General features: G+C 37.8%; 2 protein-coding genes across 4 annotated transcripts in view; one reads left to right on the top strand and one right to left on the bottom strand.

The window, feature by feature from the left end:
- Positions 1–950: 950 nt before the first annotated feature.
- On the bottom strand, positions 951–6,280 carry LOC309495230 (prostaglandin D2 receptor 2). 3 transcript variants are annotated; one of them, XM_082164902.1, is made up of 2 exons: positions 5,762–6,280; positions 951–3,556 (listed from the first exon to the last, which is right to left on the bottom strand). In XM_082164902.1, the coding sequence occupies exon 2, from the start codon at positions 3,528–3,530 to the stop codon at positions 2,319–2,321; it is 1,212 nt and encodes a 403-aa protein (XP_082021028.1). In that variant the 5' UTR covers positions 3,531–3,556; positions 5,762–6,280; the 3' UTR covers positions 951–2,318. The 3 variants fall into 3 exon arrangements, with proteins under 3 accessions (XP_082021028.1, XP_082021026.1, XP_082021027.1); XM_082164900.1 differs by having other exon boundaries at positions 951–3,604; positions 5,762–6,278; XM_082164901.1 differs by lacking the exon at positions 5,762–6,280 and adding an exon at positions 4,629–5,746 and having other exon boundaries at positions 951–3,604.
- vwa11 (von Willebrand factor A domain containing 11) overlaps positions 3,735–16,791 on the top strand; it is a 25,766-nt gene continuing 12,709 nt past the window's right edge. The window contains exon 1 of the mRNA XM_082164838.1: positions 3,735–4,337. The gene's annotated coding sequence lies outside the window, so the exon portion shown is untranslated. The remainder of the gene's footprint in view (positions 4,338–16,791) is intronic.

The following is a 16,791-nucleotide window of genomic DNA, read 5'->3' as shown; positions in this document are numbered from 1 at the left end:
AGTGTGTCTTCTGCTGCTGTAGTCCATCTGTTTCCAGGTTCGAGGTTGTGCGTTCAGAGATGCTCTTCTGCATACTTTGGTTGTAACGAGTGGTTATTTGAGTTACTGTTGCCTTTAATCAGTTGCCTTTAAAGAGTTGCAACTATGGCAGCTGAGAAGGCTCATTCTTTGTGTTCTTTGTGAAGAATTTTCTGAGCCTGATGAAGTCGGTATAAATATGTGTTTAATACTACAAAATATGCTCGATGTTACAGTTACTGCACTTGCCGCCCAGAACAAAAGAGAACATCCCAATCGAGTGAAGGGATTGCTGAAACTGAAATGGAAGCACACATCTTACCTAATTCAGACTAAAATACATATATTTAGCCTCACATACTGACTTTATTTGTAGGTCATACTGTTTTAATACCCTGTATTTTCTTTCTCATTTTTAGGAAAAGCACTTAATTACCATTGTTTATTTCTATACCAAATGTCATACACTTGCAATGAAGCTAAAAATATAAACAACTACATCATTATGTTGATATCCTATATTTTTACAATAAAACTTACGACAAACATGTCTTCTAATATCCTCAGATGTTGCGTATACCGAGCTGCATCGAACACATTTGTAAATTACTTTCCTTGAACCCATTGTGTAAGTTCACTTTAATACCCCGTGTTTTATATACATGTTGCTGCTGATTGGACTGCAGTTCTGACACACCCACCAAACAAGAGAAAACGTATCTCAAACCCCGTTGCACACCGGTGCACGCCGTTTCCAGGAAACATGACGTTCAACCCGGAAACCGTAGCAAAACGTTGCGCACCGTTTTGAACTTGAACATGCCCCATGTCTACATGCCTAAATGCATTGAGTTGCTGCCATGTGATTGGCTGATTAGATATTTGTATTAATGAGCAGTTGAACAGGTGTACCTAATAAAGTTGGCCAGTGATACATAAGTCTTTCTTTATTCTGTGGAATGCAGTAGCCTATGTATTATTTATAGCAGAAGGTCCATACTTTTAAATACAATGAGCACAGCCAAGCAGTCAAGCAAGATTTTCAGTGAATATCAACTTAAATTTCAGTCTGTTCTTTGCTGTCATATGGCTTCCATGACTATACAAATGTGAAATACAAGTTGTATGTAATTTTTTTATAATGCATTTATCACACCTTCCCCCCCTTTGACAGTTTACCAGCCATTTCACTGTATGGAAAAGAACAACATAAACATTCTTTAAAACATTTTATTTTGTGTTCTACAAAACATGACATACCAAAACTAAGAATTTCTGAAATTCATGTAATTTTTTTTAACTTTGTTTTACTTGAATTGTTATGCTGATAATATAATTTGTAATAACAGTTTGTATAAAAATAGAAAAGATTAACAGGTAAATGCGTATGATGTCACCAAATGGATATATATAAATTATGAACAATACTGGACCAAGAACTGAACCTTGAGGGAGACCCATGTGAAAGCGGAGCAGTGGCAGATTTATATCCTTGTATAGTGATATAATACTTTCTGTTACTGATGTAGCAAATGAGCCAGGAAAGAGCTGAACCAGTGATGCCAATATCAGAAAGGCGAGAGATAAGTATTTCATGGCAGACTGTGTCAAATGCAGAGCTTAGATCGAGAAGCATCAAGATGTTTATTAACCATGAATCCATGGACAGAAGAATGTCATTAACCACACAAAGAAGAGTAGTTTCAGTGCCATGAGATGGGCGAAATCCTGACTGAAAAGGTTCATAATTAAAAGTTCTTAATACTAGTCTGTATTCTAGTTAAAAGTTTTTTTTTCCTTGATAAAAAGACTAGTTCAGACAACACTAAATATTCTGATGAGAAGCTTCAAGACAAATATTAAAGTTTTCATGTAGTCTCTTTATGGCTAATATCAATGTATATTGAGGGAAACTGCAGTCCAGTTTTCCATACCTTCCATACCCATGTGTGGCCTGATTTAAAATGAGCATAAATCTTCTGTGTATATATTGTAGTCAGTAATCTGAGCAATGTGAGAGAACAGAGACAGGAATATGGGCCATGTTTCTTCGTCTATGATTGAGGGATTTTTGTTTTTACTCCAGTGCCAAGAACTCTTAAATATTCTCAGAATTACAACAACCTCAGAGGTAATCCAGCATGACTATGGCTTAAATCAAACCCAGTGGAGGAAAGAGACACAGAAAAATATAAAGGCTTATAAGGCCATCCCATGATTGTGACCTCTAGTTAGTAGACCATAGTCCACTCAGAAACATCAGTCATCAGTACCAGGTAATGTTATTCCTAATGATAAAGTTACATTTTGTCGTCTCTCTCGATCTCATCTGTGGGACAGCTTTTAAAGCCGAAGAGGTTGATGGAGCCCTGGGAGTCACGCTGGATGCGGGGAACTCTGGGAGGGGTTGGAGAGCTGAGTAAAGTGGGAGACGAGATATATTTTTTCTTCATCCTTTCAGTAACCAGCACTAATGGCCCAGCTTCCTCCACCAGCCCCTCAAAAAGCGCCCCTAGACTTTGGCGGATTCGACTGCAGAAGTTTGGACAGCTAAAAGTGTAGATAATTGGATTCAACACAGAGTTCAGGAAAGTGAACGTTGTTGCGTAAGGTAAGGCCACCTCCACCAGATCCACAATCTCTGTCTTGTACTGAGCCGTCACCTCCAGCAAGCAGAAAACGTGGTAGGGCAGCCAGCAGAGAACAAAGGTTGCGATCACCGTGACGACCATTTTCGTGAAACCTTGCGAGAGTCGAGCGCCATTTTGTCCGACTGGTGAAGACAGGCTGCGGAAGAATTTCAAAAATTTCTGTTTGCCATTGCTCGCACTCTTCCGTCTACTCTCAAGCCTCTTCCTGCGAGCCTGCAGCTCTATAACAAAGAAAGCGTAACTGGCAGCAATGACCACCAGTGGCACTACAAACGCCAGCAACACTTTGGACACTGCTGTCGCTTCCTGACGCGCCTTACAGTCTGTATGCAGCGTGCTCTGTGAGGAATAGAGTGCAAAATCATGATAGCAAAGTTTGCGGCCATCCTGCTTAAGCACGACGGATCGGAACATGAAATACGGAAACGCGTTAACCGCCGCCCATGCCCATCCTAGGCCGCAGATCTTCCATGCTGCCGACACAGTACGATGGTTCTGAGTCCACACCGGCTTTGTCACCAACAAACAACGGTCCAACGATATCACAGCTAGTAGGAAGGCAGAAACAAACATGTTGAGGAAAAATATGGAGGCATGGGCTGCACACAATGGGCCGCCCAACTCCCAGCTGTGGCCCATCAGTAGGTAATGAGTGAAAAATGGCAAAGTTAGTGTGGTTAGGAAGTCCGACAGTGCCAGATTGAGAACCCATACTGCCGCAACCGTCTTGCAACGAAGACGGCAACCAAGGACCCAAAGCACCAGTCCGTTTTCCAGGATTCCCAGAGTGGATACCACACCATGCACACTCACCACCGCCAGGTTTACTTGAGTGTTATTGTTCAGGGTGTGAGAGATCATTTTCTGCAGAAGGGGACAGTGGAGCTCTGAGGGGGACGAATGGGAGGAATTAGGAAGTGATGAGGAAGTCATTGCTGTCACAAAAAAGAGAAAAAAATATTTGATTACAGACAACTGAAATGAAGCACATAGATCAACAAATGAAACCTTTATTATGTGTGTTTGGAATGGGTTTCTTTCTTAAAGTTTAACATGGTCTTCAACCAGGGTATTATAGGGGATCTGACATTATTGTTTTATTGTTTGATCTGAGATTTTTTTTGAAAATAAGTCTCTTATGCTCATTAAGGCTGCATTTTTTGATACAAAAATACAGTAAAACTGTGACGTACTTTTGCAATTTTAAATACCTGCTCTATTTTAATATATTTTAGAATGTAATTTATTCCTGTGATGGCAAAGCTGAAGTTTCAGCATCATTACCCAGTCTTCAGCATCACATGATCCTTCAGAAAAAATTATTATCCTGATTTGGTACTCTTATTTTGTGCAAAAAAAACCTTTGACAGTGACAATATTAAGTTAACTAAGTAGATCACAAAGTCCAATGCAGGTCACTAAAAGAGTTTACACATTTCTTACAACAGAACATTTATCAACAATTTCAAGAAAGAGGTAGGGAGGAAGTAGAGATTGTGTAATAAAGCAAATAGGAAGCTGTGGTGAATAATGATAATCAGATGAGCAAACTACCGAACCATCTTAGTCTCTTAACTGTATTAGTCCTGTCTGTGAGGTTTCTGCTGTCGCTATTTTGACTTCACAACACTTTCATCCAAGACCTCTCTAAAAAAACATCATCGTGAGGTATGTAAAAATGTTGTTATCAGTTTATGCATGTGGGTGGATGATCGTAAGCGTTTTGAGTTAAAGCATTTATCATTATTTTGTTTTTATCTTGTTATTTCTTGAGTCCAAAAACCACATACAGACCAAGTCTAACCAAAATGTTTACCAACAAATTCACACATTCTCTTACTTAGTATTTAAAACACATCAATTTTACATTAGTTCACAGTGTCTAAAAACATTGCATTAAAAAGGCTTTCATAACAACACATTTATAGTGTTGCTGGGATCGAGATTCATTGTGCTTACAGTATTATTGTATTAAACAAACTGCGCGTCTCTCACTCTTGCGTAATAATTGCTGGTTTAGTAGAAATGATGACTGTGTGAGATCATTCACTTATCCTGCATCATCCATTATAAGGGTTGTCTGTTATTATTACTCAGGAAAATCTTGGTGTTGATGTTCAATTTCATTCATGACTGATAATGGATCTGATTTTTTCCTTGAAAAAAGTAGTGTGCCATGCAGGGCACTTGAGCATGTCACTGCATGCCCTCTCCAACAACAACATTTACTTAGAAAACATGGCAAGGGTTGTGGGAAGAGCAAAGAATCAAAGAGCTGAAATAATTCAGTGATTGTATAGACAAACAATTGGTCAAAAAGGGTTTTATTTATGACATACAATGGGGTCCAACAATTTTAGATCACTGTAGTCTGCTTCCATTATGCTTCTATTTTGCTTCAGTTTTTTTCATTATTTTTTTTTTCATTATAATTTGTAATGTATACTAATTTAAATGAAAATGTTGAAAAAGGAGGCACTCAAAAGCTCCTCGAACTTCACAAGTTTGTGTAAAATATGATGTTCATGTTTTCTAGCATGATTAAAGAATGTTACAAACAGCATCTTATACTTCAATTGAAACGTAGACCTGATCTTTTGTACAAAGGCCACACATTTTTTATCAGCATACTCCAGTTTTACATGATCCTTCAAGAATCATTCTATGCTGATTTGGTGCTCAAGAAACATTTCTTTTTTTGATTAAAAAAAACAGCATTTCTTTTTGGTCAACATTCTTTTTGGTCAATTTAAAGCATCTTTGCAGAAAAAAGTTTAAATTTCTTTCAAAAAAGACCCCAAACTTTTGAACTGTATTGTATGTAAAAACACCACAACACAGAGCAAGAGCTAATCTTAAATCAGAACTATTCAGTGTCTTTCGTAATTCCTTTTTATATTTGAAGACTCTTTTCAAGATTCCCTGTTAATTTTACCATAAAATGCAAGACAATGACATTATCTTAAAACAAGTTTTTCAGGTTGACTTTTCTGACTTTTATTCTGCCACTTTTGTCTAGACTTGAGATCCCATATAATTTCACATTTAAAGCAGTATCTGAGTAAACCTGGATAGACTAAAATGAAACATACCTTTTGTGAAATTTGATCTCCAGATGATCTTTAGTTGTCCATCAGTTACTTTCTTCTATGAACTCTTTTTCACCTCTGCCTTTGTCATTCCTGTGTCTCGTACATCATTTTGTACTGAAGGTGTGTCAAAGAAGCGATAAAAACAGTAGAACGGAGTAGGTGTTACTTTCTGTCTTTCTTTCACATGACATTCTTGTTGTTTTCCTTCAGACGACAGCTGTTCAGAATGTATGTGTGTGTGCTTTTTAAATGTATGAACAGTGCTAAACAATGCATATGGATTGTATTATAAGACATTTTGGAGCTCCAGGCAGGGCATTGAAAAAATTAAATAATTAAGAAGAAGCATGGAAATGTTTAACTAAATACAGACAAAAACTGAGCACGATGGTCATTGTATGTATTTCTATGCTCATTGTGTTTTGGTTCTGTTTTCCCTGTTCCTGTTTGCCTGTGTTGCCATAGTAAGTTGACCTAGTGTGCGTCTCAATCAGCTCCCAAGCTGGGGAATCAGTATATCGTGTTCACGAATTTGGGCACTTAAAGGAGAACTCCGGTGAATTTTTAAGTTAATCTTGATCGTTTTACCTTTGTGAGTACTGTCTATAGAAAAAAAAACGAACCGGATCGGTGCTTGCAACGCGGAGCTGTTACAGTTAATGCCCAGAGCTCCCATTCAGCTAAAACGGCAGTTATGGGGGCATTAACCTAAAGAGTGTCTTTGTGCCTCTTAACAGACACAAAATGCAATTAAAATGTCTGTCCAACATGAACAGGGCCCTTACATGACAACAAGATGCGTTTAGCAACTTAGCCATTGTTTAAACTCACCTAAATAGTGTTTTAGTGCTATTTTTTTCTATAGACAGTACTCACAAAGGTAAAACGATCAAGATTAACTTAAAAATTCACCGGAGTTCTCCTTTAAGGACAGTAAGGATCCTGGCTCACTACACTTGGGACACTGATGACTCTATTTCCGGTGATGCGACATGGTACAACATATTCACTACTGAGAGCTGATATCTTTCTGACATTACTTGTAATGTTATTTAAAGAACATTATGATAGTTTGTTTTTTATATATACCCGCAACATTTCAGCTGTAAACTAATTATTATAAATCTTAGCTAGATTATGTTTATTGCATGTCTAGCGATGAATGCATGCTGAAATATAATAAAATAATTGTTTGTATATTTAAAAACATCTATTATGTGTTATGGCTCACGTGATTCAAGTTTTGTGATTTAATTGAAACAGCCCTTAAGATGTCGACTCCCTGCAGTGCCCTTACTACTGAACTAGGGAGCTGATTGAGACGCATCCCAAGTTTCCTAGTGTGTGCCCGTTTGTTCCCGTAGTTACTGATTACATTCCCCTGATGTTTATTACCTCATTACCTCTTCTTGTCTATTTAAGCCCTTAAGCTGGGTGCACACTATACTATTTATAAAAGCCCTTTACGATTGCTGCTTGTAAAACTGTATGAACATGATTCTCGCTGTAAGCCATTTCACATGGTAAGATCTCAGTTGTCATTATTGTCAGACTATACAACAGTCAAGACGCTTTAAAAACTCGTCCGAAGTTTTACATATCAGTCAATGACATGTTCAGTGATAGTGAGCTGCATTACAAATGGTGATGGTGACAAACCACTGAAATGGTGGCTACAAAGAAATCTCTAACATTAATTTTGGTCATGGCTTGTCTTGTAAAATTGACGGTTGTTGTAGAAGAAGTCACACTGCAGGACTGTGAGTCCAAACTTCTGACACTGTCGGAATTTCGTCAATGCTAAAATTTGAACGCAACAGTCATTAATAGGCAATTTGTCTCAGACGGCCAAGTCGTGGCCAAAATCGTGTACTCTTTCTCTCTGAGTTCAAGAGCAGGGAGGCTGTATCCCACCCATGTCCGTCGTCATGTGGAGCAACCATCTAGGGCAGGGACCATCACACTATGTGCATAATGTGTATGGGCCCAAAACATGCTCAAATGTCGCTTGCGTATAAACATCTGTCCACTGTGCATCAATGCTGAGGAAAATCTTGGAGAGAAGGCTGAGAGTGGCGGTGGCTAACCAACAAGGCCCATGTCTGTACGGCGCTGCCACGAAATCTATGGCTACTGACCATCCATGGCTACTGACGCCAGCTACCATGAGCTGGGCGGACGTGATGGAAGCCGACTCCCTGGATATGCCTCCTCTGTTTGATGTCCTTCTCGCACAGGAGGAGGAAGGGCCAGGTGACGAGGACTCAGAGGGCGATGCTAACTCTGATCTCCTTGACTTAGACATGGATGACGAGGAAGAGGAAGACAACACTCCCTTCCCTGTCCAACAGTCTGGATGCCCTAGCAAGATGGACTCGGCCTCTCAGGCAGACAGTTTCCTGCACAAGGTGTGTAAACGAGCCGCAGCAAATTGACAAATCTCGCCATTGGTGTAGCCCCTTTAAGAGCAAGCTCCCGGCCAATGCGGCACAGTCAGTGTGTTCGCTGAACGCAATGGCTTTACTGTCAACGTACAAGGCAGTGATTTTGGAGGAGATGGGGCGACACTTAGACACAGGAGTGCAGAACCCAGCACTCTGGGACGAAATATGTGATATGAACGATCTAATTCTCCGTTCTTCCCGTGGAGCGGTTCAGGGCTTTGGCCGTGTTATGGGCCTGGCCATGTCAGGTGAGAGAGCATTATGGCTATACCTGTCAGGATTGGGTGATAGATGCAGCGTACAACCTAACTAAAGGCCTATTCGGACCAGCGCTCGAGAAAATAAGAGAAACCAGCACCCTCAGGAAACAAGAGGATGCAGCACCCTTACGAAAAAGAAGTTTATTCAAGTGTTTTATTAGTATACTTCTTTTAAACTAAAAATAAGAAAGTATACTTTCAGTCTACTTTTTATATATTTCTCAGAAATATACTTTATGTACTTCTCAGAAATATATTTCAAATTGCACTTAAGTATACTTGACTTATACTGACAGAAAAGTCTAAGTATATTTGGCCTATACTTGTTGATCGAGATATACTTAAAAGTATAATTAAGTATTCTAAGTATTCTTGGCTTGTACTTGTGTTTACTATTTTGATTGAGTAGCTTATTAAATACTTTTTTAAAAACATAATATTACACACCGTCTTATAAACTAACATGTTCAGCTTTATATAGTAACAAACTTTCGGTGAATAGCTTATAGAGTAAATAAAATAAGCATGGAAGATAAGTTTATTCAAGTGTTCTATTAGTATACTTCTTTTCAACTAAAAAGAAGAAAGCATACTTTCAGTCTACATTTTATATACTTCTCAAAAATATACTTAATTACACTTATACTGAGAGAAAAGTCCAAGTATATTTGGCCTATACTTTTGGCCTATACTATACTATAATCTTTTGATCGAGATATACTTAAAATTTGAATTATTCAAAGTATACTTGGCTTGTAGTTGTGTTAACTCTTTTGATCGAGTAGCCTATTAAATATACTTTTTTTTTTACATTGTTTTTCATATACAGTCTTATGAAACTTTGTTTGAATATATTGATTAAAATATTGATATAAAACAGATATGTTTCTAATTCTGCGTAACTGAATTTTTGTGTAGGCTAGTCCACTGGTAGTGTACATATTTACTTTAATTTAACTTTTCCCCACCATTGACTGAATTTTCCAGCTATCCATGTTTTCACTGTTATACGGTAGGGGGCGCTATGACACATCTTCTAGTACAGAATCTCTGGATCAAAACACAGGAGAAGAATAAGCTGAAACAAGTGATGGAAGATTGCTCACTCAAATGTAAAATAATGTAATATCAAACATTAAACAGCTTGTAAATCAAAACTGCTTAATGTTTCCAAATGAAATGAAGCGTAGGCCTAACCCATGAAGAGAAAACGACTGTGAAGCTTTGGGGGTGTTGGACTCGATCTACTCCACCTGTGTTTTGATCATCGTTCTGGATCTGATCAAGGCGTAGTCTTTGACAAAAATGTGATTTTCTCAACTATTTTGTTTAAAATGTTGCCTTTATGAAACTTACTGACATTCAAGTGTTGATAAAAAAGGATGCATGAAGCTAATAAAATGTTTTTAAAATTAAAGTACAGTTAAAGGTATTTTTCAAGTATAAAAAAATAACATTTGAACATAGTAGTATAGGCCTACTGCAACTGCAAAAATTGTATATAAATAGTAAACTATAAGTATAATGTTAAGTTCACTTAAAGAAAACTTGTAGAATAAAACTACTAAACTAGTAGTTTACTGAGAGTACACTAAAAGAGTAAAAAATAATATATAAATGGTAAACTATAAGTATAATGTTAAGTTCACTTAAAGAAAACTTGTAGTATAAAACTACTAAACTAGTAGTTTACTGAGAGTACATTAAAATAAAATTTGTAGTATAAAACTACTAAACTAGTAGTTTACTGAGAGTATACTTCAAAGTTGCTACAAGTATTAAAATAGTAAACTACTAGTATACTCATAAGTTCACTTGCAGTACAAATGAGAAACATAATTATGAACTAGTTGTGCACTTAAAGTTTACTACTGTTACACTTATAGTACACTTAAACATATACTTTTATATACTTCAAGTGGGCCAATTTAGTCCCAAGCGGTATTAAAATAGTACACTTACAAGTTTACTACTAGTACATATTGACATTAGTATACTTACTACATAAAGTATACTTAAAAATATACTTGAACATTACTCAAGTATACTTCATAAAATGAACTTGAATTATACTTTTTTTCCGTAAGGGGCGTTTAACCTCTGTTTTAGCAAGCAAGCAAACATCGCGATCGCCTTCTCAGCCAGCACGGCAGGGCTTTGCATACATAATACATATATGTATAGTGTATAATGTAAGACATATGAATACATAATAAATAATTTATATTGCATCCAAGCCACAAGCTAAAGGTGAAATGCTCCCTGAGCATTAGAAGGCATAGCATTGAAGTTTCTCTCGTTTAAGACGGGACTGCTTGTAGCGCTGGTGACAGTTAAGCGTGTGAGTGACTTACAGGCCCTGTCAATCAGCCTGTCTTGTTTGCAGGTTGGTTTCTTTTTGCCCTAACCCTGCTTTCATACTTAAAGTGGTCGACTTGGCATATAGATGTCCAACTACAGAACTTTCCACTCTCCTCCGTTCTCTTCTCCGGAGGATAAGAGATTGAATTCGTTATGTCCAGTAAGGGCGCTTCATCGTGTACGTGGAGAGGACAGCAGGTTTCAGAAAGAATGACCAGCTGTTTGTGTCTAAGGCTATTCCTCACAAAGGGAAGCCGCTGTCCCACTGGATAGATGCTGGACCTCTCCAATAGGGGCATGGCTACATCATGTGCCTTACTCAGGGGAGTTTTGGTTCAGGATATCTGTGCAGCAGCAAGTTGGGCAACGCCACATACTTTTGTGCTGTTTTATATACTAAATGTGTCTGAGCCATCCTTATCACATGCCATATAATTGTTATGTATAGCATACGTTGTGCAATCCGGTAGTTGTCTATATCTCCCATAGTGAAAGTCAGAGTGAAGTTAGAAAGAGAACAATGGGTTACTTGTTCTTTTATTACAGAGTGAGTTGTTTCACCAACACTCCCCTCCTTGCATAGGAACGGGAAGTAATCTCTCTAATGACGTCAAAGACAGACGTTGTGTCACAGGAGCTTCCATAGTTGGTCACACCCAAACCGATTCCCATAGTGGAACACCTCACTCTGTTATCAAAGAACCGGGATTATGTTAAGTAAACCATTGTTTTGTCCTGCATTAATGTTGAATGTTTGGTTAGTCTTTTGTTCCTGTATTCGTCTGCGTGTCAGTTAATTAAAGAATACATATTTTTAATTCTCTGCCATAGTGTTTACTGACCAGCAAAACATGACAAACATATTTACTGACATTTTATAATTGAATAATGACTGACTTGTTGAAAACTGAAAGAAAAGGACACGTGAGAGACCTGTGTGAATCAAAACCATGTAATACATCTTTTGAAAGTGAAATAATGCAGTTTTTTTGACAACCTAATTGCTAAGTGAACATTGTAAATTGCACCTTAAGATTACATTTTTTTAAATTCAGTTAAGGAATTCAGTTGAAGTATGAAGTGCATCCACAAAATATTTAAGGATATTAGTGTGAAAAAATATATAAGTTGCTATACTGACACCTAAAAAAGAAAAAAGAAAAAAGGAACTGATGACACTTTATAAATAAGCTAGTCATGATTAATTTGTTCCATACAATTATTTTCAATATTTTCCAAAAGTACAGTTTGTTTATGTGTAAAACTTTTTTTTAATGAGGGAAAATTTAGTTGGTAAACCTTTAAATAAAAGTAAGCAAATAATACAAGAATAAATATTATTATTAATATATTGGTCCAATCGCCGGTTCGCCAATACACGGGGAAGGTATCACGTGTTCTGTCCTCACTCATGCAAAGTATTGGTTGGTTAAATTTGTAATACATTGATCATATGCATTTACTCGTTACTTCATCTGACTCCATAAATGAAAGGTTTTAATAACATCTGTGCCTCACTAAAAGTGAGCGAATGTATGACTATTCCTTTTAACCATTAAATGAACAATGTCAAAATCATTTAGATTAATCACATGTAACCATTTAATATTTCAGATATCAGAGATCAATTCCACAATCAATTCAAATATCTAGAACATGGTTATACATTGGTTACACCAAATAATCTTACCCAGCTTGTAGCCTACCTGAGATAGAGAGAGAGAAAGGGAAAGAGAGAGAGAGCGAGGGAGAGAGAGCTAGAGAGGGAGCGAGCAAGAGCACCTATTCCATTCACGTATCCAGCAAAGACGTGCCCAGAGAGGGCCAGAACACCTTCCTTTATTCTCTCCTGACCAGGTGACTGGGGGATGGGGGAGACCACCCTCAAATAGCTTCTATCCCACAGAAGGGGGGTTGCCTTATCTGGCCTTATCTCTAAACTTCTATAAACCTTATTTCCTTTTATTTTATCTATCTGGATATGAGATAATAATAATAATAATAATTCATTTTATTTGTGGGCGCCTTTCAGGACACTCAAGGACACCTTACAATAATAAAATACATAATAAAACAGAGGAAAAAACAACAACACAATAAAGAGTAAAGACATAAAATCAATGCCCACCGACATTACTAAAATCAATCAGGATAGGCTAATCTAAAAAAATGAGTTTTAAGACGTGATTTAAAAGTTGAGAGACTAAGACTATTACGTATATCTTGTGGTAAAGTATTCCAAGTCGACGGAGCTATACAACTAAAAGCTCGACTTCCCATCGTAGTCAAACGCACAGATGGTACTACAAGAGTCACAGAAGCAGAAGACCTGAGAGATCGAGTAGGTAAATACACATGCAGAAGTTCACTCAGATATGAAGGTGCTAGATCATGAAGAGCCTTATAAGTAAAAAGTAAAATCTTGAATTGGATACGGTATTTGATCGGAAGCCAGTGAAGATGCTCTAATACCGGAGTTATATGCTCAATCAAAGGTGTTCGTGTAATGAGCCGAGCTGCTGAGTTCTGGACCATCTGAAGTTTGTGAATGAGTTTCTGTGAGACACCACTGAGCAGAGAGTTGCAATAGTCAATTCGAGAAGTAACTAATGCATGCACCAGAACTGCAGTACTATTAACAGAAAGGGATGGTCGGAGACGATTAATATTTCGCAGATAGTAATATGCTGACCGTGTAATATTATTAACATGTGCCTCATAAGACAGAGTACTATCGAGGACAACACCCAGACTCTTTACCTGAGAAGAAGGAAAAATAACAGAGTTGTCGATAGCAAGTGAGAAACTTTCACAATTACGCAGTTTTGCTTTAGTGCCTACTAATAAAATTTCAGTCTTTGCGCTATTAACCTTAAGAAAATTGCATGTAAACCATGATTTGATTTCAGAGAGACAAAGCAACAGAGAGGAAGACGGAAATATCGAACTAGGCTTTGAAGATATATAGAGCTGGGTGTCGTCAGCGTAACAATGAAAATGTATATTAAATTTACGGAAGATCTGTCCTAGAGGCAATAAATATACGATAAACAGAAGAGGGCCCAAGACTGATCCTTGAGGTACACCGCTGGTTATCTGAGATATCCGCGATTTAAATTGTTTTATCTGCACAAACTGCAGTCCGACCAGATAGATATGATCTAAACCAATCATGGGTTGTACCAGTGATCCCAATAGAAATCAACCTTTCCAGTAAAATGCTATGTGAGATAGTGTCGAATGCTGCGGTTAAATCAAGAAGAACGAGTATTGATAAAAGTCCCGAATCTGCAGCCATTAACAAATCATTTGTGACTTTAATAAGAGCTGTCTCCGTGCTATGATATGGACGATAAGCAGACTGAAATTGCTCAAACAAGTTATTATCCGTTAGATGAGTATGTACCTGCTGAGCAACAATTTTTTCCAGTAATTTAGAAAGAAAGGGTAAATTAGAGATGGGTCGAAAGTTTTCAGGGTTGTTACAATCCGCACCGGGTTTCTTGGGTATAGGAGTTATTGCTGCAACTTTAAAGGATGAAGGAATAGTACCGGTAATAAGAGAAGAATGTATAATTTTAGTTATCAAGGGTAATAAAGAAGGTAGACAAAACTTAACAAAATGTGTAGGAATAGGATCTAACTGACAGGTAGTAGATTTAGATTTTTGAACACATTCAGCTATTTCATTCTCAGTAGGCAAATAAAAACTAGAAAAAGCAGTTAGATTGGAAGCATCGTAAAGAAAGGAGAAAGAACCACATGCCCCAGTGTTGGGTGTTAAATTCTTATGAATAGTCTCAATTTTTTCGTTGAAATAATTCATAAAAATATCACATGTAGTATTAGAATGCGAATGCAACGAGAAAACATCTGGTGGTCGCAAAATACGGTTCATTGTTGAGAACAGCATTTTTGTATTCCCACCACCAGAGTTTATCATATTAGCATAATAACTAGTTTTAGCAATAGAAAGGGCTTCTTTGTAGCCTCTGATATGGTAATCATACATTTCCTTGTGCACAGTTAAACCAGATCTTATATATAAACGCTCTAGTTGACGCCCCTTAGCCTTTAACAGACGCAACTCAGAGGTATACCATGGAGCAGTATGAGCAAATGAGACAGTCCGAGTTCTAAAAGGTGCAACAACATTTAAGATATTCTGCAGCTGATCATTATAGCAAGAAGTCAGCTCATCCAGGCTAAGTAGTCCATCAGTATTCAACAAGTTATCAACTTCATTAGAAAACACAGACAAATCAATGTTCTTAATATTGCGGAATGTGATAGTACGGCTTTGAACAGTTTTTGATACAGTTAATTTGGCACTGAAAGACACAAGTTTATGATCCGATATAGACAAGTCACGTGAACTACACTCAAAAGGTGTTATTCCAGTACAGCAAATAAGATTGAGTGTGTGACCCTTTGAATGTGTTGGAAAATCAATAAACTGTTTCAGTCCAAAACTGTCCAAACATGATAGAAAGTCTTTTGTATCAGTAGCAGTAGCTCTGTCCACGTGGATATTAAAATCACCAACCATAATCACATTTGGGGAAGCAGAACATAATAAAGTTAAAAAAGCAGAAAGTTCAGTTAAAAAGTTAGTGTTAGATTTGGGTGGACGGTAAACAGTTGTTATGATAGTGGGTACCGGTCCATTTACTTGTAGCACCATGGATTCAAAAGTAGCGTAGGAAGGCACAGCTATAGTAGAGACCTTCCATTTCTTATTATAAAGCATTGCTAGACCGCCACCTCGACCCGAAACTCGGGGCTGACAGACATAAGCAAAACCTGGAGGAATGGACTGATTCAGCTGAGAAAAATCATTTTGCTGCTGCCATGTCTCAGTCAAACAGAAGAAATCAAACTTACAGTCATTCAGTAGATCCCAAACCAGCGGCGCCTTATTGTTGATTGAACGAATGTTGAATAATCCAAACGTAAAAACGTTCGTTGTTGGTTCGGTGAGGGTTGACTTGCCTAGATGAGCTAGCACAGAGTGATCAACAGTTCGTTCCAATTTCCTTGTCGAACGCGCAGATGATGACCAGAAGGATTTTATAGAGTTTGAGTCATCATAATTGTAGTTCCGTCTTGATCCGCGATGAATATATTTGCGACGAGGCTTAAAGATGTCAGTATAGAGATGAAGATCCGGAGAAGACAGGTAGCGATTTGAACGAAACTGTAGAAGTTCTTCAGCGCTGTATAGAAATACCGATACAGCAGGCTGAAATAGTGGAAGTAAAATAATCCAGATTAAGATGATCCATGGAATCATTGCGTGGAGCCTCATTTTTCCGATATTAGGCACGTAGAGTAGCCAAACACTCCGTGTAAACAACAGAGTTTTAAAACACAGACTCGGATCTCTCCAAATGTTGTGCTTATCGTTTTAAGAACATAAGCCAGACCGTTACAGCGTTGAAACAACTCAGAGAGAATTAAAGTAATAATTTAAAACAAATAAACACCCGGGAACAGCGGCAACTAAGACGCGCCAGCGTTCGCTCCCGGTATAAATACCTGTACGAGATATCTGTACCACTCACTTTGAGACATTTCAAATGACACCAAAAGCATAACAGTCAATGATAAACAGTCGCATTAAACCATGTTCTTGTGTGAATTCTTTGTTGTTTCTGAGGGGAAGTCAGGTGGTATGGGGAGGTCAAATGTTAATTAGCCAGCCAGGCCCTTTTGTCCCATAAATCAGGCCTCCACCAGTATTTTCAGTCTTACACTAGTTAGTGTCATGAGGATGAAGGTAGACGAACCCAAAAGCAGACTGAATGCTCACACAATTTATTGTAGACAAAACAGAGAAAACAAAACCCTCGAGGGGGCAAAACAAGACAAGAGGCAAATAGCCTTGACTAAGACTCGACCTTGACGATGACAATGACAGGACAGTAACTGACAGGACAGTAACTGACAGCAAAACAAGTCACAC

The sequence above is a fragment of the Leuciscus leuciscus genome (assembly GCF_965113295.1).
Source record: "Leuciscus leuciscus genome assembly, chromosome: 3".
Lineage (NCBI taxonomy): Eukaryota > Metazoa > Chordata > Actinopteri > Cypriniformes > Leuciscidae > Leuciscus > Leuciscus leuciscus.
The sequence above is the reverse complement of the archived record's forward strand: the minus strand, read 5'-3'. Positions and strand labels throughout refer to the sequence as shown.

Bases quoted from the DNA above. Each gene is read 5' to 3' on its own strand.
- LOC309495230 (XM_082164900.1), bottom strand. From the start codon at position 3,602: ATGACTTCCTCATCACTTCCTAATTCCTCCCATTCGTCCCCCTCAGAG.